The sequence below is a fragment of the Echiichthys vipera genome (genome assembly GCF_963691815.1).
Source record: "Echiichthys vipera genome assembly, chromosome: 4".
Taxonomy (NCBI): Eukaryota; Metazoa; Chordata; class Actinopteri; order Perciformes; family Trachinidae; genus Echiichthys; species Echiichthys vipera.
Window position 1 is genome coordinate 15,132,718 of NC_139829.1, and position 27,960 is coordinate 15,160,677.

The following is a 27,960-nucleotide window of genomic DNA, read 5'->3' on the forward strand; positions in this document are numbered from 1 at the left end:
AGCAGTCCAACAGCAGCGAGACCAGGGCGCGTGACAGACTGGTAATGAAATAAGCTGCTCACAAAACACTGAAGCGCGTCAGGACAAGAATGACCAGGTTGGTTGGTTCACTTTCTCCGCTTGTCATTTGATTTGTTAGGCGAAGTAAAAATTTCTTTATGTCAGAGTCTCGGGATGAAAGGCTAAAAAGTGATTTTATTTTACAAGCAGTGAATTAACATTAGATTACAGATAGATTTGATGTGTTTACCAACCTGAGGGCCAGGAACCACCAAAGATGAATCTGAAGGGTCGCCTGATGATTAAAACAATTATTTTCTAAAAGATTATGTTTATCTCATATTACTTTTCTCTCATTTTTGATTTGTAGTCTTGCTAGAAGCACGTCTTTATCGCAATGTAATTATGTCACAATGTGACAGACTAAAACATCTCATCAACTATTTGATGGATTACGGTGAAACATTGTAGAGACATTCATGGTGCCCAGAGGATGAATCACAATAACTTTGGTGATCCACTGACTTTCCCTCTAGCACCACCATCAGGTAGACATTTTTTTTTCTTCAAAAAAAACTTTAAAATTAATAATATTCCCATCAGCCTTCAACTGCACTTGATTGATAAAATTGATAAAACACTCGACTAGTTTTTGACATGAGATTTAACCTGACATCGAGGACTAGAAGGATAAGATTTTATAACATTTTCAAATATTAGCATTTTTCTCGGTATTGAGAAGTTAGCCTACGTTTTGGTTTCATGCCTCTGCGGCGTGGGCAGAAGTGGAAGACATGTTTTTGCGTTGTACGTCCGTCCATCGGTCCCATTCTCAGGAACACAATACCTCAGGAACCCCTGGAGGGAATGTCTTCAAATTTAGCCAAAACGTCCACTTTGACTCAATGATGAACTGATCAGATTTTGGAGCGTCAAAGATTAAGGTCACTGTGGCCGTAACTCAAGAATTAAAACACTATATGAGGAAATTTCACACAAATGTCTAATAGGATAACATGATGAAGTGGTGACATTTTATAGCCAAAAGGTCAAAGGTCAACTCCACTGCAACATCATAATGTTATTCAAAAACGACACTGATCTTGACTCACTACATATATTATGTAAGCCTGGACAGACATGGGTGATTTAGTGCAATGCGCACAAATCTGGCAACCTACTAGGGAGGCCAACAGGTGTGAGCATGCTGAAACAGTTTTCGTTTGGGTTGAAAAAAAAAAAAAAAACAACTTTTCATGACCACTGTCTTTTAACTGATTTAAATGGCAGCTAAATCATCAGAATTTCATACGACTTGACTTGTGACTGGCTTGACTTATAGCAGGGACTGGACTTGCTTGATCGATGTCACCACAGTAACTTGGGATTTGCTTGAGACTTGAAGATAGCCCTTACTAATCTCTAACAATGACCTTGCGAGCATAGGGTTTACCACGTTCAAAGCCTAAGAGGTTGGGAACCACTGCTTTAAAATGTATATTGTTGTCATTGTAGGGAGTTTCAGAGCTCTGGTGATGATCTCTATATGTGGCACAACACCTGTGAAGATGCTGCCTGGGGATGTGGCAGATGACGGACAACATGGGAAAACAGGAGTGCATCTTCTCTAAAAGCCATATTTATTAATATATGATTCAAGAACTATGCGTTGCTTCTTTTTTCGTGGGTGCATCTCCACGTGACAAAAGTACCACCATGATTTTATAGGTCTCAAGTGTTTTTTTTTAATTAAAAAGCCAATTCACCATGTTTAAACGGTGGCTTTTAGCCCTGTTGGCCCGGGTCGGCCTCATTGTGCTGGGCCTCTGCTGCTGTCTGTCCCTGTTCTACCTCCTCGCCTGTAAACCCGCGTCTCACAACAGCCAGCAGTCTCTGCTGTGGTCTGGAGGAGCCACCAGTAAGGAGGGATACATGGTTTTGTTGCAGGAGAGGGAGGACTCTCACAGACATTACATCAACAGCCTGACAAAACAGATAGCCCAACTGAAGGAGGCTCTCCAGGAGAGGACGCAGCAGCTTCAGGAGTCCCTGGAAAAAGCTAAAACAAGAGGGATTCTGCCTCAGGGCCTGGAGAGTCTGCACAAAACCCCAACACAGACTGACCTGAAGGTAGGTAAACCTGATACAGGATGGTATGGATGCAGAATAGATGCAGGAGCATGGGGTGGATAAAGAAACAATGGGCAAACTGGGTACAGACATGCAAAAGTTGTTGGTTTTGTGTCTATATGTATTAGTTTGTGTCTCTCTGAAGTCATTTGCTGTCTCTTTGTAGTTGTGCTTCTGCATAGTTATTTTGTGTCACTTTGTGATAATTTCTCCCTTTTAAGGTTGTTTAATGTCTACTTGTAGCTGCTTTGTGTCACTTCATGATAATTTTGTGTCTCTATGTAGTCATTTTGTGCGTCTTTGAAATCATTTTGTGTCTCTTTGTGGTTGTTTATTGTCTCCTTGTAGCTCTTTTTGTCTCTTTGTAGCTGTTTTGTGTCTCTTTGTAGTCTTTTTCTGTCTGTGTATAGTCATTTCCTAACATTTCCTGTAAGGACTGTTCAGTAATCCATCCATATGCAGGAGTAATGTGTGCTGATGAGATAAATTAAATCTGACATTTTAGATGCAGTTGTAAATGTTACATCATGTCTTCCAGGCGTTCCTACGCTCACAGCTGCACCAGGCGGAGGTAAACTCAGGTGTAAAGCTGCCCAGCGAATATGCAGTGATTCCTTTTGACACTTTCACCCTGCGGAGGTGAGTGGGACAGACGTTCATCAGTAAGGACAGCAGTAGACCTATCAAGCTCCATGCCTCTTCATAGTGTGTTTTTGGTGTCATGTCACTCAGGGTTTACCAGCTGGAGACGGGGCTGACGAGGCACCCAGAGGAGAGGCCTGTGAGGAGGGACCGCAGAGACGAGATGATAAGCACAGTGGAAACAGCTCTGCACGTCCTGAACGGACCTCAGCAACACACAGACAACACCAGACGGAAGCACGCATACTCCCCTTCAGACTTCATCGAGGGTGAGAAAGATCTCAGTTCATTCATTCAGCTTTTTTGCATGTTTAATCTTTGTGGACAGCTGGGGGCGTGTCAGTCAAAAGCTTAACATGTATAAGTGGACAGCCTGCACATTGATGCTGCATAGAGCTCATCCATGCTCACTCTCATGCAATTTAGCTTTCAAATCTATTTTTTTTTCAGTTTCTTATTGCTTGGTTGTTTTTCCAACCAGGGAAACAGCCTTTGATGAGGACAACACCAAGACCTATTTGAATCTAAATCATCAGTGAGCGATTCAGAGGTCAGGGACCAGGGTAGGAAACTAGAGCATCCAGAGGAAACAGCAATAAGTAAAAAGGGTAAAATATGCAATGGTCAAGGTTCAAATCTAGCACAGTGTTTCTTTTCCAAGGTTACAAGGTTATTTTATTGTGCTTCTACATCGCAGGTTTTCACAATTAAATACTTTGCATCCACATTGGGTAACAATATTTAATAAATATCCTCAAACATAGTGTATGTGTTTTGAAAATAGTGAAGTCCTTTTTACTCATCAAGAACTTCAACAACAGGCATTACTTAGTTAAGTTAGTTAAGTTAGTTAAGTGTCTTCCAAAAGTTTTATCTTCGGGGGAAAGTGTTCAAATCTGGAGTAATTGTATTTATAATAGCTGCCATTAAACCTATAGTACAATCTCAAAACATCCCTTCAACCTCGGTCAAAACAAGTGCTCTTTAAATAACATCTTTAAAACATCGCTGACACTTTGTTTTCCACAAGTTCCTGAAAATATCCAAGAAAAAAAAAGGGATTATGTCAATTGGCACTATTTATATGGAAAATAGAGGCATATATATGAGAGAGTACGTTTAGCTTAGTTTGTTTTGTTGAGCGTATTTGGGTTTTATAAACCCAAGTAAGTATATATTCATTTTTAATTAATGGTAAAAAAAAGAATTATTATTTTCATATATGTTGAACTATTGACAACATTCAGACTTTTGCATATTCAACTAACCTGCTTGGCAGAGACAGAATTAATTTTAAGGCTATTAATTGGAATTATTTAATTGAAAATGCACCGATTAAGCAATGTGTTCAGTTTCCTTGTTATTAATTTCATATATCAGTTTTTTTCTACAACGTTATTGGAAAAATAGGGGCCCAGTAAAATAATGTGCTGTCTGTCTCTGTCACAGGGTTGACTCGTACAGAGAGGGACAGAGGAACGGTTTACGAGCTGACGTTTAAAGGTGAAGGCCCGCGGGACTTCACACAGCTCATGCTCTTCAGGCCGTTTGGCCCCGTGATGAAGGTGAAGAGCGAGAGCGTGGACACGCGCACCATGCTCATCAACATTATCGTACCTCTTTCTAAGAGGCCGGACGCGTTTAGGCAGTTCATCAACAACTTCAGGTATCATTTGGGATTGTGTCAGGACCTTATAAAGGAGTAAAGAAGTGGGCTGAACACATGTTTATTTGTATAATTTGTGTTATATTTTTGGTTCAGGGAAGTGTGCATCCAGCAGGACGGCAGGGTTCATCTGACTGTGGTGTACTTTGGTCGAGACCAGATAGACCAGGTGAAAGCCATGCTGGACCAGACCACCAGGTAATGTAGTCAATTTACAGTTTTATCATCATTTAATGTCACATATTCTCCTACAATATCTTCCTCTCATCTCTGAGCTGTTTTCTTGTTTGACAAATCATCTAAACAAATCATTATGTACCCTTCACCAAATTTAAAGCTATTTCAGTTTTGTAACAATAGAGTAGTACACACAGAAGTTGATTTGTTAATTTTTAACAGTGGGGATGGACCCGGTTTGGACCCAGGCCGAGACTCAGAGAAACACTCCCAATTATAAATCTATCTGCTACTTCAGCACCATGGAAAGTACCATGGATTTATCAATACACAGTTAGACTACTGAGGTGTCAGAGCCATGGTCGGGCCAGAGATTCTAACTTGCAATGCCCAATTAGATAAAAAATCAACGAGTCAGGCAGACTAGACAACATATTCAAGTAAACCATCCCTCTGCCCCTGCACTCTCTCTGTTACCAGGGGATGGCAGGTTAACAGGCGAGATGAGGTTTTGCTCATTTTGCTAACAAGGGGGATGGCATCCCCCCTTCAAGTCACCCATGGGTAGTACAGTAAATTTAAAGAAAAAATTAATGCTTTTTCAATTTTTTATTTCTGAACCATATGTTTCTCTATGCATTTTTGGTGGTATCTGAGGTATCATTTGTTGTCTCCATGCTGGACTGCACTGATTCATAGTATTTTGTAGTTGATATCCAGGGGATATCAGGTCGAAACAGCTAGTCAAGGTGAAAGCACAAGTCATTGATGTTAATGTCAAATCTAAAGTCATCAGTCACATCTCATCTCATCTCATCTCATCTTCATCCGCTTATCCGGGGTCGGGTCGCAGGGGCAGCAGCTTTAGCAGGGGACCCCAAACTTCCCTTTCCCGGGCCACATTAACCAGCTCTAACTGGGGGATCCCGAGGCGTTCCCAGGCCAATGTGGAGATGTTATCTCTCCACCTAGTCCTGGGTCTTCCCCGAGGCCTCCTCCCAGCTGGACGTGCCTAGAACACCTCCCTAGGGAGGCGCCGAGGGGGCATCCTTACTAGATGCCCGAACCACCTCAACTGGCTCCTTTCAACGCTAAGGAGCAGCGGCTTTACTCCGAGTTCCTCACGGATGGCTGAACTTCTCACCCTATCTCTAAGGGAGACTCCAGCCGCCCTCCTGAGAAAACCCATTTTGGCCGCTTGTACCCGCGACCTCGTTCTTTGGGTCATGACCCAGCTTTCATGACCATAGGTGAGGGTAGGAACGAAGATTGACGGGTAGATCGAGAGCTTTGCCTTCCGGCTCAGCTCTCTTTTCCTCACAACGGTGCGGTAGAGCGACTGCAACACCGCCCCCGCTGCTCCGATTCTCCGGCCAAACTCACGCTCCATTGTCCCCTTACTCGTGGACATGATCATGAGGTACTTGAACTCCTTCACTTGGGGTAAGGACTCATTCCCTACCTGGAGTAAGCAACTAAACAATTTAAATTAAAACACTTGGATGTATCAGATTACCTGTCTAATTAAACTATCTATTAAACACAGGTGATGTTAATCTTCTTCTCTCCCGCAGAGAGACTCGGTTCAGGAGCTTCACCTTGATCCAGTTGAATGAGGAGTTTTCTCGTGGTCGGGGCTTAGACGTGGGCGCCAGGGCGTGGAGGCAAAGCCAGAATGTCCTGCTCTTCTTCTGTGATGTTGACATCCACTTCACTGCTGACTTCTTCACTTCCTGTCGTCTCAACGCAGAACCTGGTGAGAGCGAGGATGTATCAAACATTTCTGCATGAACAGTATGCAATATTTGCATTCACCACATCTTCCAGAGATGTTAAACAGCCTTGATTCATATTGCAATCTGTTTGTACAAAGATAAATGCAGGCAAATAATGACAACATTAAACATGCTCTGTTAAAGTCATATTATCTCCATATTGTCATCTGTTTCATTGAATTAAGTACAGGCCCTGCACACCCACGCATGAGTTTTTAATAATTCTGGGTGTTTAGACCTCTGCTCAGATTATGTGAGGTCACCAAACTCCATGAACTATTGGGTGGGCTCCAAAAAAAGCTCACCTGTACAGTGCTGGTTTGAGTGGGTTCCCCTCCATTTCAATTTGGCACAGAAAATTGCACATGCTGCTTATTCTGACTTGAATATGTGCAGCAGGTAAAAAGATACATGTTCCAAGACAAAAAAAGGATTTCCCATTACTTGCTGTGGCTGCATCTGACTATAAAAGGTACTGTTCTGTCTCTGCCAGCAAGAAGTGAAAAAGTTCACCGTAGAGTTGCTGACACTTTGAGTCAACATCACACCTGCCGCCTTCCCTCGGTTTCAGCAGGTTTTCCGCCCTCGCCGCTACGTAACAAGCAGCATGCCGGCACAGCTAAATGGAGCTTAGCCAGCCCACCTTATCGAAGCTTCATGATACCTACATATGGGGCCAGGAATAATGAGAATAAGCATAAGCATACTAATATTAAAGATGACCTACAATAAAAAGAACATGAAAACTAACTGTGGATACGTTAATGTCTGCTGTCAAAAACATTCAAAAATATGGGGACTTGCGGCAACCTCATAATTAAAATGATAATTCATAAGATTTTTTTTGTCCCTATGTGTGCACTGCACTGAGATGAGTCAGAGGTCAGTCTTTGTTCTACCCTCGTTGTTATTGACCATCAACCTTTATTTATATGGCGCTTTTCATACAGAAAAGTAACGCAAAGTGCCTTACAGAGATGTACAGAAAAAGAGAAACATCATATAAAATCAGGAGAAGAAAGTTAAAAGAACCCAACCCTCCCACCCCCACAGTCATGCACAGAGACATACACAAATATGTATACGTTCATACACACATTCACACATACACACACAGCCACACTGACACACAGACACACACACTCACACCTACACAAACACTAGCTGTCACTACAGAGCTGTCACTACAGCTACCATGCTAGCTAACCATTTCTTCTTCTTTTCCCTTCAGTCAAACCTTCTCAGTATGAAAATAAACCACTTCCTGGCTGCCAGGTGCAGATTGCTGGTGTTTTAAATCCGACAGATGTTTATCTTTTTTATGGGCCATACTTGTAGAACATGTGACACATTATCAAATGTATGTGACTGGACATTTTGTCTTTTTTTTTTAAATGTTTTTCTCCTTAGGTAAGAAAGTGTACTATCCAGTGCTCTTCAGCCAGTACAACCCATCTATTATCTACAGTAATCAGACACTTCTACCCTCCGTTCAACAACAACTGGTAAGTAAAAATAAATACTAACATACAAACAGCTACATTTACTTGAATGTATCATAATGAATTGTTGTAAGGATGTAAAAAAATGATTTGTTAATTGTCTCAGGTGTTAAGGAAGGAAACTGGATTCTGGAGAGACTTTGGGTTTGGCATGACCTGTCAGTACAGGTCTGATTTCCTCAACATAGGTAATGTAAAAAAACTTGTGTTATGAACAGCTTCCCTATTTGCTTGTTTTGTAATATAATTAAATATAACACATACTGTATAGCAATAAAAATAAAGCATTCGGTGTATTTTTATATAAAATTCGGGTATTTTCTGTTAATAGATGACACTGTCTTTTTGGTGATTCCCTAATGCTGCAACAGTAGTTTTACGCAGCTAACAGCTATAAACAAGTAATAATACTATCTTTTATTAAGCATCCTGACTCTTTCTCTGACTTTGAAAAAGCTCTTTCACTCCCTGATATGTTGTAAGTTTACACATTTGAATGCTCTCGCTCTGCCTTAATGCCCCTTCTTGTTTAAATACATCACATCAAGGAAACACAAATTCTCTTTTTGCCACATTCAACCATTGAACAAGCATACCTACTGTAAAGGTAAAGGGGACCTATTATGCTAATTTTCAGGTTTATACTTGTATTTTGGGTTTCTTCGAGAACATGTTCACATGCTTTAATATCATACATCTGTCTGAAATGCTGCGTTTCGTGACTGTCTCTTTAAGACAACCCCCTGAAAAAGCCCAGTCACTCCAGATACCTAAATGTATGTGCACAAGCACTGAAAAAGTGAGTTTTCATAATATGTCCCCTTTAAGTTATATGCGTCTTCTGATTCTAATTGCCTCACTGTACATTTCTAAACTTCTCGACTCCCTTGCAGGTGGTTTCGACCGTAACATCAAAGGCTGGGGGTTGGAGGACGTGCACCTGTACAGGAAGTACCTTCACAGTAAGCTGATGGTGATTCGTTCTCCGTCCCGGGGCCTTTTCCATTTGTGGCACGAGAAGAGCTGTGCAGATGAGCTCCCTCCAGACAAATACAAGATGTGTATGCAGACCAAAGCCATGAGCGAGGCCTCACACGGTCAGCTGGGAGAGCTGTTTTTCAAACGAGAGATTGAGGTTCATTTGAGTTCCCAGAAGCAGATGAACAGAGGGAGATGATGAGGACAATATGATAATAGAGCTTCAGTGGTTTTATTAGGCACTGTATGTTCTTGTTCTGGTTTTCATGATAATTTATGTTGACCTACGTTAACTATTCAGCTTCAAACAAAAGATGATTGTGACTAATGTGCACTTGAACACACAAACAAATAATGTGCAAATAATGACTGATATCTTTCATGTGAAGGAAAGAATGAACTTTGTGATCTATTTTTGTACTTTATGTTTTCTTTCCATAGAAAAGACACACAGGGAATGTGGGAAATTACTCAAGTGTTCCCAAACCTTTTCTGTCATGCCCCCTCTAAGCAGCAAAAATCCCCCACACAATTCATATCACTCAGTAATATTACAAGGGAAAAAACATGATCAATAACATGAAATACAAATATAATTTCTTGCATCTTTCTTATTCATTTCTGTTGTGCAAAATGCAAATAATAAATCTCTCTTTCTAGGCTGACAGTGAACTCAAGAGTGAGATACGTTTGTGTTATATTCTGGAAACACTTTATAATAAGGGTACAAATCATATGTAATGCTTATGCATGGCTCATTATGATTTGATACATGGATAAATGCAGGGTGTCTCATACATTCATGTTGCTCATCAATTATTAAGTCACTATAACTGTATTCATATTAATATTAATATCTTTAATAGATTTTTAATAACTTCCATGCAATAAATATAAAATAAAATAAACTCTTAAATCCAACATGAAGATGTGTATCCTGTGTAGTAATACCTTTTTTTACATCAATAAGATACAACATAATAGCATAAATTTGAGAAGCTGGGTCACATTGCATGACAGTTACTGAGAAAAACATACCAATTTTCCATATAAATATCTATATGAAACAGAAAATCCATGAATAGGTGTGTCCTGTGTGCACTACATTTTGGTATTACATTTGAGCAAATAAAAATACTAAAATAAGCCCTGAAATAAACATTTTTGTAAGTGGAATGAAACTACTATCAATTAGTGTATGAAGTGTGAGTGAGTGAGTTAAAGTGTAACTCTGGCGAATATCGAACCCACGGTTTCTTTCGACGTGAAAATACATATACGCCGGAGTTACGCTTTAACATTCTTTAATTGATGATGTGAACTAATCACATAAAGTCATAGTGACTTCATTAAAATGGTGTTCATCATAGCATCCACCTCGATAAGTTGTATCAATAATTCAATTCAATTCAATTCAATTCAATTCAATTCAATCACTTCCCCACTAGGCTGCATATCTGACCCATGTGGTGCAGTGATGAGGAGACAGTAAAGTCTCTTCTATTAATAGTGATACTGATGTCACCTCATTACCTCTGCAGGCGCAGAGGGAGGAGCAGCTCTGTATCGGCCGACGGCTGTCGTAGCGTCTACACAGGCACGCGATAGGCTCGTAACTCTCAGTACCGCTTCCCTGCCCTGTGCTGCATTCAGGTACACCTCGAACCTTTCCATATAAAGTTAAACTCAGTTAGAGACTCTTCTCTTTATTGATCCCTTTGGGATGACTCCCGGAAGGAAAATTGAATTTCCAGCAGCTTACAAAACACTTAAAATAAGGTGGTGTAAAAATATACTGTATAAGATAAACAATAAACTCTTGGCTAAATAAATATAGAAAGTAAACTGTAAACAATAAAATCTTAGTTAAATAAAGAAAGTAAACAATAGACAGTAAACAAAAAACGATTAGCTAAATATATATAAAGTAGAACTAAGAATACAATTAAAATAGAGTTCACAGAAAATGAAATCAAATAAGTTAAGTGAATAGAAATGTATAGAGGATAAATATAGATACATAAAGATAAAATATGACCGTATATGGCATTGTGTTTTATCCAGTGGATAAAATGACATTAGCAGAAATTAGCAGTACGATTAAACTATTGCACTTAAGTAGTGGATTAAGTTTTTGAACAAAAAAGAAGAAAGGTTTTCAGGTATGTAAGAGTTTGTCCAACTACACAAAAAGATTTCATACTCATCATTCTGTTGACTTGGCAAACAGGGCTTGAGCTTTGATCACCAGGGGGACCAGACGACAGACAGTAATCAATAACTTTAGCTCACACCAGTGGCGGTCTGGTCTACAGTTTACATTTCCCTAATAGCTGGACTACTTTAATCCCATTTCGAGGTAGTCTACTTGTAGGTCTAGTTTGCTTCAGTATTTTCATTATATACTAGCCTATTGTACACTTTGTATACTATAACTTTAGTAAATATCATCAACAAATGATATGTGCTTCATTATACGTTAAGCAACCAAGTAGTATATACATTATTCTAATGAAAATTAAAAGCCCTACCTTTACAAACTTATTTTTCTTATAAAGAAAAAAACATAAACCAAGACAACTCACTGGGGAGTATAATTGTAATCAAATCAAATAGAAATCAGGGAAAAACACATTTATCAGATAATTTATTATAATTTATGATTAGAAATCAATCAACAGCATGATTGAGCTGTTGAGCCCTTATTAAGGTACACATCTTAATTAACTGTATCTAGTCATTATTAATTTAATTTGTTTGAACATCTCCTTGCACACGACCTTTCATGTTAATTGTCATCTTTTAGTATAAAAGGTATACCAGTACACCTTTATTCATCATTATTGTGATGAATGCACTTTCCTTTTTTTACCAAACTCTCCCCGCCCACTTTACGTCACAACCCAGCAGCCCAGAGTTTGTAAGATGAACTGTAACATCAGAAATGAATGTAGAGATGTAACTTTGTATTTTGAACATGAGGCATATAACATTGAATCTATTGTTGACTTAATTTTTTACTTCTTATATGGTGAATTGTATTTGGACGGATGAAAAGTCAAAAAAACTATCCCAGGTTTCATCGCTTTCCAAATTGAATTTCAGAATTATCTAAAGTCTCTCAAATGTATGAACTCTAAAAAACGTATTAAAACTGTCTAACTTTTTAATTTGTTTTATAGAAGATTAATATTCATTTATATTTATATATAAATGTATATATTTTTTTACTGAAATGTATGTATCACCAGGTTTATTGAGTAGCGTACATGTTTAAATTCCTGCATATGTGAAATTGTTAAATAAAATGTGTTAAATGACAACAACTAACTCTCTCACACACACGCGCGCACACACACACACACACACACACACACACACACACACACACACACACACACACACACACACGCATTACATTTTGCCCGCTGCATTTGCGCCATAGACTGTATGACCTGAACTCACCATTTCCTTATTTTCCCAGCTGTACGTGAAGGCAGCATTAATCACAACGGCAGGCGAGCGCGCGTCCCTCACCGGTAAAGTTTCTCATCGGTCTCACGAGAGGACAGGACAGGACGGTATTATGAGCTGAACATCCCGCAGTGTTATGATGATTTGTGAGCAGTTAAGAGGGTGAGCGGCTTCACGTGTGTGTGTTGTGTTAGATTAGATTTAGACTTTTAGTTCAGTGGGGGTTTTTTTTAGGTTTTTTTAGAGTAGCATATATTTGTATTTTATTTTTAATCCCCCGGTAGTTTTAACTTCTCGGTCAATCCCGATTTTGTGCTGGAATAGCGACACATGTGCGGCAGATAGTCTGCGTCTCGTGTCGCCTAAAAGCAGCCGGGACACCCAGGACCGGGCATTTCTTACAAAGACAGAGACCAGAAGAAGGAGACGCAACATGTTTGAAGCTGCAGGGATCCCCCTCATCGTGCTGGACATTATCTGTCTAATCCTCGGTATGTAAATATAACCCACTCTGTCTGTTAAACCAGCCTTTTAATCCGTTTTAAAGAATCAGTGCTCGTTAAAAGTGGACTTTCTTTGTCATTAAAGCCCTACAACAATTATTATGGTAGATACATATTATAATAAATGGTTGTTTTAATCAAATCAAATGATTTGCATACACGTCATACAGCACACACACACACACACACACACACACACACACACACACACACACACACACACACACACACACACACACACACACGCACACACACACACACACACACACTGTGAGGCTTGAGGTTTTATGGAGCCAGGCAGGAAGATGGAAAAAAAAATGGCAACAAAGTCCCACCCTGTGTGTCATTTTTCCAAGCAAATCTGTATTTTTAGCTCAGTGTTTGTAATGTAATCACAGCACAGAGGTGATCTACGAAACTGCAAAATGAAACTGACCATAATGCTTTCAAAATAAAGTAAAAAACAACCTTTGTGCTGTTCAGTTTTAGCTGCCAGACAGAGAGGTAACTTGACTCACACAGGATTCTTTCCCTCTGATGAATCGGCACACGTTGCTTAGTTGGTGTCTTGTTGTGGACTGTGTGCTGCTGACTGTGCACCAATCCTCTCATTTTGTTTTGGAAACTGGAGAGTACTGTAATCTTTTCTTTCCAGACCCATGTCTTCGGTACAAAGTTCAAATCTAAAGCAAGTTAATTATAAGTCTCTATTTTATGCTTTGTAAACTCCATTTTCTACAGTATTCAGGCCATTCCTTTAAAATAAGTATTGCAATAATAATAATGATAATTGTCAGAAAAAGTATTAAAATCCTTTACATGAGTAGAAATACTGCAATATTAAAGTACTCAAGTAGATGTCTGTGTACTAAAGTATAATTATAGAAGTATTATAATTTATAAGTAAAATGCAATTAAAGTCTAAAAAGTATGCAGAAATAATATCTTATTTGATCATTATTACTGATGCATCAATGTGTCAGCAGCATTGACTAGACAGTAGTCAGATGTAATTTGCCCCGCAGTAGGTTTAAATGAATGATGGGGAGTTTTGTAATACCAAAGCAAGCCAAAGCTTGTTTTATGTGTTTTTGTTCCAGATAAATACCACAATAAGGCTCCTCAGCTGAGCTCATTCTTTTGCAATATTCTTTTGTTATTACTCAACGCCTCAATCGTTTAATTCAGTTATTGTGAAACTTGAACATAGTGAAATATTTTCCTTGCAGCTACATGAAACCCACAAAAGTCACCGGCTTCCTTTTCATCAGGGGAAACGCCTGTGTGATGCCACCATGTCATGTTCACTGTAACAAAATTGTTAGATAATTAGCATTGTGTAATATCAACAGTGGCTCATAACTCCGAGTCACATGAGCGTTTGCAGCCTGCTCGTAAACGGGATGCTCATTTTGATGATAAACGACGTAAGACAAACTGACAAAAAAGGTAGAATTAATACTTATTATCTGATTCTTCCTTCATTTTAACAGCTGGACTTCCGTTTTTTATCCTCACCCCTCAACACAACCCTTTCAAACGGGGTTTCTTCTGTAACGATGAGTCCATCAGATACCCTCTCAAAGAGGACACCATATCCTACCAGCTGCTTGGGGGAGTCATGATCCCCTTCACACTGATAATTGTGAGTCAACAGTCGTCTTCTTCCATAAGACCTCTGACCTTTAAACCTCAATTGTTTAGGTTATTTATTGATTCATCTCTTCTGTTGCAGATTGTGTGTGGCGAGTGCCTTTCTGTTTACTTGTATCGCATCAAGAACCAGTCTTTGGGGACCAAGTATATGGCGTGCGTGTACAAAGCAGTGGGGAGCTATGTGTTCGGAGCTGCTGCTAACCAGTCTCTGACGGACATAGCCAAGTACTCCATCGGTCGACTGCGGCCAAACTTCCTGGCTGTATGCAAACCGGCCTGGAGCACCATCAACTGCAAAGCTGGCGGATACATCCAGAACTTCACCTGCACTGGAGACAAGTTTCTGGTCGACGAGGCCAGGTAATGGTCCTGAACATGGATTAAATGCTTCTTTTTTTAGAATACATATTTCATTTCCTTTGAGTAAATCTTATCAACAATGTGTTATAGCAGAGTCTCACTGGGAGAATCTCTCAATCATACACTTTCCACAATGCAATTCAATAAGACATGATCACTTTATTGATCTTTACTGCGTAATTTTAATGGCACAACACCAGGAGTACAAGGACAGATGCATGAATAACTTAAAAAATATTAAAAATCTAGAATAGTACATGCATTATAAACATCTACTATTTACAAATGAGCCATTTCAAAGAGGCACTAAATACTATATTATACACCAACATTAATAATTAACTGTAAAGTGTGAGTTAGAGTATTTTTGTAAGACAATCCCTGCCTGATAGACGTCCACGTCTTTCAAACGCTGTGGTGCCCGTTTAGTCTTTTCTTAAAAAAGTGTAGTCTCAGCGACCCTGATGACATCAGCAGTTACTCCCCACAGCAGACATTATACACCTGCTTTCACAGTCTAAGACATGCTCTTTGCAACTTGAAAAACTGATCCTTTAGAAATGATGAATAAATTAAGTATAATTCATCTGCAGTTGAATAATATATAATGAAAAATGCCAGTTTTGGGGGTATTGCCTAATTTCATGGCCCTACTTAATGAATGTTGATGCGCGTGTGCTCATGCTTTAATAGACGATGCTGATGATGTTCTGATGGAGCCTAATTTAATTCAGTATCTCTTTTGTTTATCTTTTGCAGACTGTCTTTCTATTCTGGTCATTCATCCTTCTCTATGTACTGCATGCTGTTCCTTGTAGTAAGTACATCATTTCTACTTCAGAAACTATTCATACACTAAATGTGTGCTAGAAATACTAAAAACAATGTTATTCTAATAAATAGCTTTGCTTGATCTGTTTTACTCTCCATATCTGGCTTCTTATGTTAACTTAGTCAAATGTACCCCTAAAACTACTTAAACTTGTCTATTTCATCATCAAAACTACTTAAATAATAACATTTAATCATTTTTTTCTTCCTCCTGTAGCTGTACATTCAAGCTAGACTGACGTCAGAATGGTCGAGGCTTTTGCGTCCTACCATCCAATTCTTCCTGATTGCCACTGCTGTGTATGTGGGTCTATCCCGGGTGTCAGACTACAAACATCACTGGAGCGATGTGCTCACTGGCCTCCTGCAAGGAGGTTTAGTGGCTACTCTCACAGTAAGTTTGAAAAGGAAAGGTCAAAGCAAGGCATAATGTATTTTTATGCAGTGCTATCACAATATGCAATTGTAAATGTCAGTTTCCCTTAAGGAGCTTTAAGGTTAGAAAATGCATCTTATAACACACTGTCTAACAGTGTCATACTAAACCCAAGACTGAGGTTTTTTTATGGCTCCTGCCATTCAAATCAAATGTAAGTCATCTTTTGGATCTCCACTAGAATTTAAAAACAAAGTTCTGCAGGTTTGAACAATACATTTCTAATGACTTAGTGAGTCAGTGAGGTTGAAGACGTAAAAGTACTATATCATTAAAATGATGAATAAATAATCCATTGAACAGGTAAATATGAAATATTTAAAAAGGCATTTTATACAGAGATACATTTAAAGAGAATATTAGCAGGAAGTCTAGTCTACTTTAATAATGTTATCATCTTCATAGTACAATTAGAACAATACATTAGAACGTGATTTAATTGTGTTGCTTGTTTTTCTGCAGGTGGTCTGCGTGTCTAATTTCTTTCAACAGCCCGTGGAACCCGTAGTGTCTCAGGAGGAAGAAGCCTCGCACACCAGTTTACAGGAAAACCCTTCTAATGGGAACCACTATGGAAGCACTGGCTGAATCTGAGGCCCCAGAGACAATAATCTTCAGAGCCTTTATCCCTTCACAGAGGACTGAAAACACATCAAGGAACTGCAAGTGTTTGATATTACCTGTGGGCTGGTTTTGTGCATTTCGTCAACACAGACGTGGAGCAGACGCTGCAGGCTTTAGCTGCTACCTTTGGTGTGGTCGGTAAACATTGATTAAAGAAAGAAAAGTGCACTACAGAAGACAGTTCTTGCACTTTACTGAGGTTTAAAGAAGCAGAACTTTCCTCAGAGGTCTTGGGTAAATCCATCATGATAGTTTTGGGGTGGGTTTACTTTAGAAAAAAAATCCTTTTTTTTACAGTGTGAGCTTGTTGGAGATGTGGTTTCTAGTGTATATTGGTCTGATGTTGCCATCATGAATGAATGAAATTCCTTTTGCCCAGAATATAATGAGCGTCTGTGTGCGCACTGCAAGCAGGCTTGTAGAGAGCCTGGCACCTGTGAATGAGAAAACCTGGACTGTCCTTAAACTTTAAATGGAAACTGAACTCAGAAATAATATATTTTATGTTGATGTTATGCTGCCTGCTGTCATTGTCCCTTATTTCATGCATGAAAAAATACAATGCATTGTTTTTTTTCTTACAGTTTGTGTGACGTTCTTTTTGTTTTTTGTCCACGCAGTGGCTTTAAACAGTTTTGCTTAGAGCAGTACTGGAAGAAAATGTGTGACAAATAAAGAGAGCTTGGTTTTGCTACTGTGTTACGAAGGAGGGAAATGATTCCTGTGTGCAGATTATAATGCAAGTGAATGGAGCTGCTAATACTGAAGTTATAATGAAGTTTAGATTCATCACTGAATCGCTGATCTGTCTTTATGCATGGCTTTAAGGAAGAGAAACAAACAAAAGTGTGATTCAGTAACCAGATTGTCTGAGAAATGCTGACCTGAAAGAAAACAAAAACACTGCTTTGGGCGGGACATTCACTGTCTGTGTAGACAGACCATAGAAACCACAAGCATGCAAATGTAAAGCAACCTCCTCGGATGTCAATGGAAAAACATGTTTGTTTGTTATCCCGGCGGTGATATGGAGGTTAAGCACTACAGTAAGAAGCAGACTATCAATGCATATTCTCGTTGTTTAGAACAGGAAGAGGTTGGCTCGTCTTCACCAAAGGAAACTGCAGCAGACAGGTGCTGATCTTGGGCCGCTAATGTCTGAGTTGAGGATCTGCTTTAGAGTTTAAATCCTATTACACTGACCGAAAGAGCTCGGTTCAGTTTAATACACAGTGACAGCAATAAACCCCACATATCATTTATCAGTGTCAACTTATGTCTACAGGCTCCATGCAAGACCACTTAAGTATGTAACAACAGGGATGTTGTGATTCTACAGCACTCAATATGTGTGTAGGTGCACAGCAGGAAGGGAGTTAAACACATTTAAGACAAGACAGGAGTTGGCCTCTGAAATCATGTCAAACTGAGAAGAATTGGACAACAAATTGAATCATAGTGATTTAGAAATATAGGCCTACTGTAAGGTTAATTATTAGGCCTACAGGACTTCAGACTTTTAGATTCACATCTAAAAAGAAATATTTGAAATGGTGGAACAAATAATGTTTGACAAATATATTTCTAACGCCACATACCAACTCTGGTCTCCTCCACTACAACACAAATGAACGGGTAGTTTCTTACACGAACGCTGATGATCAGCAGGCTTTTAAAAAAGGGCTTCATCATTTGAAATTCATCCATATCAGTGAATCATGCATAAAGTAGTCCCATACACAAGAAAAGGAAGATGGTGAGAAGAATTGGAGGGAGTAGACATGTTGTTTAGGACAAATGAACAACAAAGGTAAGCACAGTAAATTATTCCATGTGCAGTACTTTTTAAATGATATAGAGGGCCTCTAAGAAGTTGTGATTTATGGTTGCATTTTGAGTTACATATGGGCAAAAAAAAAAATCACTTCTGTGTCCCCCCCAAAATGACATGGGATCTGCACCCCTCGTTTCACCCTTTTGTTTCGTGTAACTTTTTCTTTAAGTTTCAGTTCCTTTTTAAGCTTCAGTTGTTTTCAACTGCAAGAAATAATGTCACGCATGGGCCTCTAATTTTTTGGAATGTGTTGATGTTATCAATTTAGGAAAATCCCAAACAGCACTTGTGCTATTAATGCCTACTAATCACATAAAATGAACATATGTTTTAGAGATTCCTTTTTCAAGCACTTTAATTTGAAACTATGCATGCAATGCATAAAGAGAAGTGAGCAGGGATGTAGAAATTGGCGGTTTAAAATGCTGGGTAATTTCCTGAGGACATTTTTAAAAAAAGAGCCAGTTTCAGGAGATCTGCAATATATATCACTAACACACAGAATATTAAAATGAATGCTGAATTATTATGAATATTTCACAGATACATATACTGGATCATGATGATTCCAGGTCCATTGAAAAACTGCTCATGTTGCTGTAGCATCACTTCTACCTTCCCCCACGTCTGAAATCCGACCGGTCATGTTGTCTGTTGCTCCACAGAGCTTTCTCTTGTTGTCACGCTGACCTCGACAATAGTCTTTATTGAAAGCAGCTCCATTCACTCTCAAATTGTCACATGTCTCACTTTATCTTGCCAGGCAGTGACGCCACTGGAAAAAACAAGTGACTCAGAATGCAGTCAGTGTGCTATGGCAGCTCTTAAAGAATTGGCACTGAAACATCATACATTTACTTTCACTCACACTACACTTACTTTTGTTCCTTACACATAGTTTTCCAACACACTTCTCCGGCAGATACCGGCTACTCAAATAACCTCACACGAGAGCATCCAGTATCAATTAAACAAAACAAAGACAAAAATGATGGATGCAAATGGACAATGTACAACATAACATTGGGAAATGAGGTGTGAATAGTAGGTTTGAGAAGGTGATTTGTAGGGATACATTGATTTATTAGCCAAATAAATAAAATGAAGGGGTGGCCAGTGGCTGAGAGGTTGGAGCAGTTGCCCCATGCAAAGAGGCTGAAGGTCCTTGAGGCGGCAACCATGGGTTCGACTCTGACCTGCGGCTCTTTGCTTTTATAATAAAGGCTTGGAAAACAAAAAGAAAATCTTAAAAAAGATAAGATGATATTCACAGATTGCAGTGGCCCATGTTTATCTGCTGTATTGCATCAATTTTGTGCTGGCTAAATGTTGTGTTAAAAGGTGAAAAAAGGCTTTGTTAGCAGTTTTTTTTTGTATATCTTTTTCATGTGAAAGAGGGTTATATTAAAGGTTATTTGTATGACTGCATTTGTGCCCATTCAAAGACAGTGTAATGAAAATTACTTATGACGTGTCCCCTGCGCAAAACAGGAAATACAGTAAATAACAAAACAAAATAAGCAACAACAAAAGCGTTGGTATCAGCATCAGTAATCGGCGAAATTGTCAAAATTCATGCATCTCTGGTGATTTGGTATGTGCAGTTGTTGAAATACAGGTATGAACCACAGATCGCACCAGATCCCTCATAAGAAATGTGCATGGTGGTGGTAATATTTTTGCTGTCAACATTGGCAGCCTGTTTGCTTTGATGTGAAACATTAACAAACCTTCAAGTTTTCCATTTCAACTTTGACAACTGGTGTAGTGTTTAAATATATAATAGAAGTTGTCAAGATGGTACTAGAAGCCAAGTAGATTAAATTGCTATTTCATGAAACAAAAACTCTAAAGTGGCTTTGCTGCTTCTTCCTGCTTATATGCTGAGGTATGTGATGGAGAATGCTGTGTATGTGTGTTAGTAAAATTGAAACTCTTGGATGAGAGGTGAAACGTCTTCCTAGACAAACAACCAAGTCCAGTTGCTTTTGACTTAAATATTCACAGGTTTAAAGTCCCTGAACACTCACACAGTTGTTTTCAGTTATTCTGGTCATACATGTCCCTCTACCACTAAGAATGATAAAGGGGTACTTTGTCCGGCCTTAACAGGTGAAACAAAGCTAACAGGAAACTCTGGAAGATGTCAATCAATCACAGTAGACACACGCACACAGTCCTGAGAAAAGGTCTAATCAACCAGGTTAACTGAAAACAAATGTGTGGGTGTTCAGGGGCTTTAAAACCAATGTATGTGATTTGGAAATAACTTTTGTTCAGGACACAGTTCAGAACTAAGGTTGAGTCTTCTGAGTAGCTCAGTCTACTTTGTGGCGTCTACAGCCACCTACTGGACATGACTGATACAAAGGATGCAGAGTTACATTATCTAAAGTATTAGTTATGTGTCAAGTTACATGCTTGGAAATAGAGCTATTAGTTGACTAGTAGATAGAAAATTATATACATATAAAAGTAAGAACTTTGCAGATGGTAGGATTTGCAATAAACTAAATTGTTGGTTGCAACCCCACTTTTTTCTCCATCATCTTTAACAGAAAAGACACAAGAACCCTCACCCAGAGCAGATGTGTAGTGTAAAATAAATGTGCTTTGTGAGTTATGGAATGTAAGACTTGACAGGCCAACAGCAAGTCTGTTAATATCATCCGTCAATTCACAAAGTCAGTGTTTGGAAGCAGTTTCACAAGGTGTAACACAGGACAATACGATGGATTTGATGTGTGACAGCATCACTGAATTTATTACCACAGTATCAAACATTTTACTGCATCATTTCAACCAGTCAGGTAACTGGGCTTACAGTCTTTCCATCGTCTGAAAACAGAGGAGCAAAACTGACTCTAGCCAAGTCCATCTACTCACTCATTTACCCTCTTAAATATAATGCTCTCATGAACAACTCGTGACAATAAGCAGAATTCAAAACTGTAGTATGTGGACTGTTATGAATGTCACCTTTATATTTGTTACACTAAAATACTCAGACATAAATTCAAAAACACATTTGATGTGTTTAAAGAAAAGTGTGTGTTTGTTCTTATTTTTCTTCTTCTGCTACTAGTGAAATCTTCTCACAGGGCACCAAACACAAAACGGACTGTAGTTAAGCGCACAATCAGAAGAATTTTACAGCTCATTAGGATTGTAAAATTTTATTCGGAGAAATCTGTACATGGAGGTTTTGGCCTTCAGCGTGTTCACATATATAAGCATGATGGGGACACAAACATGTAGCTCACTGAAGATCAAGAGAAGTGCTACCCATTACTCAAAACTTGACAGGAAGTTCAGTACAATCTGCTTCAGTTTAGCTTCTGATGCCTCAGAGATCTGGCCATCAGCCCTAAAACAGAAACAGGTCAAATTAATACTTTAGAAAATGTCCATACCAATCCTAATTGTTTAAACATATTGTGGCTGAGAAATCTGACTCACCTGATTGCGGAAAGCAGGTCCTGGTGCTGACTAAGGACATGCTGCAGGAAAGCCTTCTCAAACCTTGTGATTTTGCTGGGCTCCATCTTGTCCAAGTGACCTCTGACACCAGCATAGATGACTGTTACCTGCTCCTCAATGGCCATTGGACCTGGAGGGGGGAGACAGTTTAGTTTTGCATTTGAAAGACAATACCAGCTAAGCAATTTTCAGTTACACTTAGTCAAAGCAAAACGTAATAGAAAATGATGCTTACAGTACTGTCCCTGCTTGAGCAATTCAGTGAGCCTGACACCCCTGTTAAGGAGCTGCTGGGTGGCAGCGTCCAGGTCAGAGCCGAACTGGGCGAAGGCAGCCACCTCACGGTACTGAGCCAGCTCCAGCTTCATGGTACCGGCCACCTACAGGGTAGAAGTAAGACAGTCTATAAAGCTTGATATCACAGGCACTATTTAGATTCACTGTTAAACCAAAACAAGTTGTTTGAGTGACATCCAAATCATAAAATAAAAACAGATGTTACCTGCTTCATGGCTCTGGTCTGGGCAGCAGAGCCTACTCTGGACACAGACAGACCAACGTTGATAGCTGGGCGGATACCCTTGTAGAACAGCTCAGTCTCCAAGAAGATCTACAGCAAGCAGATAAACATATTGCAATAAAACACAATGTACTACATTGCTGGTCAATATTGCTGCATGTTGGTCAAAACAACCAACAACATGACAATTCTTAACAAACCTGTCCGTCTGTGATGGAGATGACGTTGGTGGGGATGTAGGCAGACACATCACCAGCCTGGGTCTCAATGACGGGCAGGGCAGTGAGGGAGCCGCCACCGAAGTTGTCGTTCATCTTGGCAGCTCTCTCAAGCAGACGGGAGTGCAGGTAGAACACATCACCAGGGTAAGCCTCACGACCGGGAGGACGACGCAGCAGCAGGGACATCTGACGGTAGGCGACAGCCTGAGAGAAGAAGGGAAAAAAGATAATTTACCAAGTTGCACTTGAGGAATACTGCATCAATATCCTTTTTTTTCCTCCAAGTTCTGTCAACCTTGGACATGGGCCACCACTTACAGGATTACACAGTTTGAGTTTTTTTGGTTTACGTCAACTATCTGAGTCCTTACCTGTTTGGACAGATCATCATAAATGATCAGGGCGTGCTTGCCGTTGTCTCTGAAGTACTCTCCCATGGAGCAGCCAGAGTATGGGGCCAGGTACTGCAGAGGAGCAGCATCAGAGGCGGTGGCAGAGACTACGATGGTGTACTTCATGGCATCAGCATCAGTCAACCTCTTCACCAGCTGAGCTACAGTGGACCTCTTCTGTCCAATGGCGACGTAGATGCAGTACAGCTTCTTCTTCTCATCAGTTCCCTCGTTGAAGCGCTTCTGGTTGATGATTGTGTCGATGGCAATGGCAGTTTTACTGGAGAATGAAGATTATTATTTAAAAAGCATACCAACCAAATTTTAAATTGCACCTAAGCGTTAGCTCTCATTAATCCGTGGAATTTCAAAATGTTTGTCTATGTCAATGTATTTACCCGGTCTGCCTGTCACCAATGATCAGCTCACGCTGGCCTCTGCCAATGGGCACCAGGCTGTCCACAGCCTTGATTCCCGTCTGCATGGGCTCCCTCACAGAGATACGGGGGATGATACCAGGAGCCTTCAGACCCACACGCCTACGGGTGTCGGAGCCCAGAGGGCCCTGAGAAATAAGGTAAAAAAAAGATATTTTAATGTTAACAAGCAGCAATTCGAATTTCTTTCATTTTGATCAAATCCGTCACTGGAATTGTATGCGTTATTGGTGTTAAGACAGTTACACGTCTACTCAACAAATTAGGGGAGGAAAAAAAATGGCAGTATTTGATCTTGCTTAAGTTGTCGTTTTTACTTATTACTTCGGATGTCGGAAGTTGGAGCTGAGTTATCAGCTTTTTCAGAAAGTCGGATAAACAAGGCTGAAACTACCAGGCTAAGGTTAGCCGTTGTTAGCATGGCCCTCTGGAACGCACCATTAAAACACAAGTTATAGTGATTCAAGTGACCTTTCCATCAATGGCATTTCCCAGAGCGTCCACCACGCGGCCAAGCAGCTCCACGCCAACAGGGACATCCACAATGGCACCAGTCCTCTTCACGATGTCACCCTCCTTGATCAGCTTGTCGTTACCAAACACCACAACACCTACATTGTCGGGCTCCAAATTCAGAGACATGCCCTGGAGGAAAATAATTACAACTTATTAGCAGAATAATTGTTATACCCTGGTTGTTTAAAAAAAAACAACAACGTATAAATTAGGTTAAACTAATATGTTGGCATTTTAAGGTTTTGGAACATTTCACTTTTTGAGGAAAAGTTACAAAATGTTCGTTCAGTTATGACAATTTAAGATGATGGCACCTTTTGAGAAAAACACTTCTAAAGTTATAACTATGGGTTAGTCTTTAGTGTAGTTTTAAATCAGTGCAACTACATCTTAGCCTAGCCTTAGTTTTGTAAGTGCCCCTTTATACATACCTTCAGTCCAGAGGAAAATTCCACCATCTCTTCTGCCTGGACATTCCTCAGCCCGTACACTCTGGCAATACCGTCACCAATGGACAGCACACGTCCCGTCTCCTCCAGGTCTGCAGAGGTGTCAGCTCCCATGATTTTCTCCTCCAGGATTGAAGACACCTCGGCTGTGCCTGTGAAAGACAAGACACATTATAAAATTCAGCTTAGCCACATTAAAAACAACTTTCTGCTAGGACTTTGATTAATTCATGTTGAGTTTAATATAATGCAACAAAATCATGGATTATTTCAGATTGATCTAATAATCATATTGAAATTACACTACAAAACAATTGGTGAACACTATGATATATCTTAATTACAGTTAAAAGTATACAATTAATTGAACATACAGTGCCACTTTGACCAAATTATCCACCACTAGTTTAGTATAAATATAGAACAGGCTTACATAACACACATAACATTATGGAAGTCAAAGATATTGTGACATGGCTGTGATTTGTCAGGGTCTCTTCGATGCCAATGGTTATTTAAAAAATTGAAATTATAGACAGTATGTCTATTTCACTTTGGTTAACTTTTGTCAGGCAAGCATGAATACTGATAAGCTTGTTTGCTCTGATAGAACTGCATTCTACATGTTTACTGCATGTCAGATAATTTGACAGAAATTACAAAGACAAGTTCTGTAAAAATTGTACGTCAATGACCTTCATTAGTCGCCTTTGGGAGCCGACCTATACTTTGGAGGAGGGGTCTTCAACATTTTTTAGGCCAAGGACCCCCTAAGCTGAAAGAGAGACAGAGCAGTGTTCCCCTGCTACAAATATGGTATAAAATTTAGTTTCATTTTAAACTAGGCCTACAATAACGTGTAGGATGGCCTAAAGCACAATACTAAGCTGTTAAAATAATAAATCATTGATATATTCATATTTATCATATTTTATACGTCATGTCTCAATCTTACACATACTGTATCTTTGGATTTTGGGGTACTTTGGTTACCTTGTTTTAAATTAAAAAAATGTTTCATGAATAGGCAGATTTATCTTTGACAACAACAATAATAATAATAACAATAATAGTAATAATAATAATAATAATAATAATAATGTGGTCGATTCAAACTGATTAATTAATTTTTGTCTGGTGTCTACAATGCAAATAGTTTATTTAAAAACTTGAATTATAGACAGTGTGTATTTCTCTTTGGTTAACTTTTTTCCAGCAAGCATGAATACTGATGAGCTTGTTTGCACAATAAAATAGGATTAACATGTAGTAAACACGCAGAATATTTTTCTGTTTGTCAGAGCAATAACAAAGACAAGTTCTGTAGAAGTAGTGCGATCGACGACCTTCAGTAGTCGCATTTGGGAGCTGACCTATAGTTTGGAGGATAAAGTTGCTGTCATGTTCTGCACTCACCTGTCTTCTGCAGCCATGGTCTGTGTGTGTGGAGGTGGTTGACCCCAACGCAGGCAGCCGGAACAGCCTTGGACACCTGATTTAAACAACACACAGATTAAACTGAACGTTAATGGCAAATACAAATTTCAAACATATTGCAGCAACAGTTAAAATGTGCACTTTCAAAGCTAAGCCAGTGTGACGTGCAGCGTAGACGACACGCGCTGTCAGGCTTCCTGACCTTCAAAGCGTGGCTGAATGAGCCGTTAGCTCGGGTGCTAACTTTAGCACCGCTCGCTACCACAGGACGGAGACTGCAGTTTCACAAGGGCAAACTTCAGAAACATATTCAACACACCAATTTCAAGGATATTTTCGCGAAATATTGTTTAGTACAGCTTAGTGGGCCTAGCTCTTAGGAACGCATTAATAAGTCGATGACAAAGTTAGCTAGCGGCCTTATCATTACCCTTCACGCCCACAAGGTTCACACTAATATTAAATTAACTTGCTGCAACTTGCGCATCAGATGTAATTTGCTTGATCCAGATACTTACAAATCCAGCCCTTCTGGGCAGGGTCCTGACCAGAGCTGCTGCAACTCTCACGGATAACATTTTGTCGGGTTGCTGATGACCTGTCCTCCACCAGTGGCTGTGAGAGAGAATGTAATGGCTGAATGGACTCTTCTTCTATTTATGAGACACTGCCGTTAAATGTCCTGCTTTACCGCTCAACTCTGCCCCCTGCCGCCACGGAGATGGCAATGTGTTATACTGCACTGTAACTTCTATTATTTTGATTTATATAATATATATATATATAATATAATGATTTATATTTAATCATTATATATATATATATATATATATATATTTAAACAAATAAACATTTTATTTGCTTGTTTTTAATTTGTAATTATTTTTATCTGAATGTAATTTTATATTTTAAAAGTAGAATCTTTTTAAGAAGCTTTATTAAAAAAATTTTTAAAACACCCACAGGGCGTTTTGAGGGCCACAGAATGAAAGTATTGCTTTTCCATAAAAAAATATATTTAGTCTGAATGAATATTTAAAAAATGTTTGTGTTTTTTTGGGATGGGTTCAACAGGCTCAAACAGACTCAGGTCTCCTGAAGACTACTGTACCGGGTCTGACGAACATGGCAACGCGTCTGCTTTATGTATATTTTGTTGTGGCGACTACAATCATGGGACACTAGATGGGGGTGTTCTCCTCATTTGCCATATTCAACCTTTAGTGTAATTTTATTTCTTTCTTTTTCAATATTTTATGCTTTTAATGTTTTCTGTAAAGCACTTTAAATTACCTTGTTGTTGAGAGGTGCTATATAAATAAATGTGACTTGCCTTTGCTACCCCAATATTTCCCCCTACAATTATTAAAAATAATATACTGAAACTATATGAAAATGTTTGAGCTGAAAGAAAAAAAACATAATTATAAACTGATCTGAATTGAGCAACTTTTCTTTTTAATGTGATTTTTGTTTGTCTTGTTTATTAATGTTTGTGTATACCATCTGAAGTAAGACAGTTGACAGATTATTTGTCTAAAAATGGTAGGCAAACCATTAAGGTACTACTCGACCAAATTTTAAGTCACGATATTTAATTGAAAAATGCATCAAGCTTAACTCAACCTGAACGAGCCATCCCTACCGTTTGGTGTAGTTGTGCAATCCCCAAAGAAATGCACTAGACGGCACAGTGTTCCTTCAATCAGGAAGTCACACAGCGAAAATTCACTCTTCCTTTGATGATGCAGATCGGTGGGACTTTTAAAGGTAAAACGATTTAGTTGACATATTATCATTTCAGAGGTGTTGTTTAACACTATTATGAAATTTAATTCAACAAAAATAAGTCTTATAACCGTTCGAAACATGCTCAACCAAACGGTTGCGTTCTCATTTTATGGTTAAGGTAGAGAAGGT

The 27,960-nt window shown here is 39.1% G+C and overlaps 3 protein-coding genes across 3 annotated transcripts; 2 read left to right on the forward strand and 1 right to left on the reverse strand.

Moving 5' to 3' along the window:
• Nucleotides 1-1,767: 1,767 nt before the first annotated feature.
• Nucleotides 1,768-9,069, forward strand: LOC310945946 (chondroitin sulfate N-acetylgalactosaminyltransferase 1-like; the record flags this gene model as incomplete). The annotated part of the gene is made up of 9 exons (XM_083912208.1): nt 1,768-2,130; nt 2,669-2,769; nt 2,863-3,041; nt 4,222-4,438; nt 4,535-4,636; nt 6,190-6,371; nt 7,801-7,895; nt 7,999-8,080; nt 8,786-9,069. 9 exons carry the CDS (start codon nt 1,768-1,770, stop codon nt 9,067-9,069), a joined length of 1,605 nt encoding a protein of 534 aa, XP_083768334.1.
• Nucleotides 9,070-12,489: 3,420 nt separating this feature from the next.
• Nucleotides 12,490-17,267, forward strand: LOC310945753 (phospholipid phosphatase 1-like). The gene is made up of 6 exons (XM_083911959.1): nt 12,490-12,835; nt 14,341-14,492; nt 14,583-14,863; nt 15,623-15,680; nt 15,912-16,088; nt 16,593-17,267. The coding sequence occupies exons 1-6, from the start codon at nt 12,778-12,780 to the stop codon at nt 16,716-16,718; spliced, it is 852 nt and encodes a 283-aa protein (XP_083768085.1). The 5' UTR covers nt 12,490-12,777; the 3' UTR covers nt 16,719-17,267.
• Nucleotides 17,268-21,748: 4,481 nt separating this feature from the next.
• On the reverse strand, nt 21,749-26,683 carry LOC310946139 (ATP synthase subunit alpha, mitochondrial-like). Its single transcript, XM_083912495.1, has 11 exons — nt 26,559-26,683; nt 26,020-26,095; nt 24,586-24,755; nt 24,110-24,283; nt 23,600-23,766; nt 23,181-23,481; nt 22,789-23,013; nt 22,571-22,678; nt 22,304-22,448; nt 22,048-22,198; nt 21,749-21,955 (listed from the first exon to the last, which is right to left on the reverse strand). Exons 1-11 carry the CDS (start codon nt 26,616-26,618, stop codon nt 21,877-21,879), a joined length of 1,656 nt encoding a protein of 551 aa, XP_083768621.1. The 5' UTR covers nt 26,619-26,683; the 3' UTR covers nt 21,749-21,876.
• Between the last annotated feature and the right edge of the window lie 1,277 nt (nt 26,684-27,960).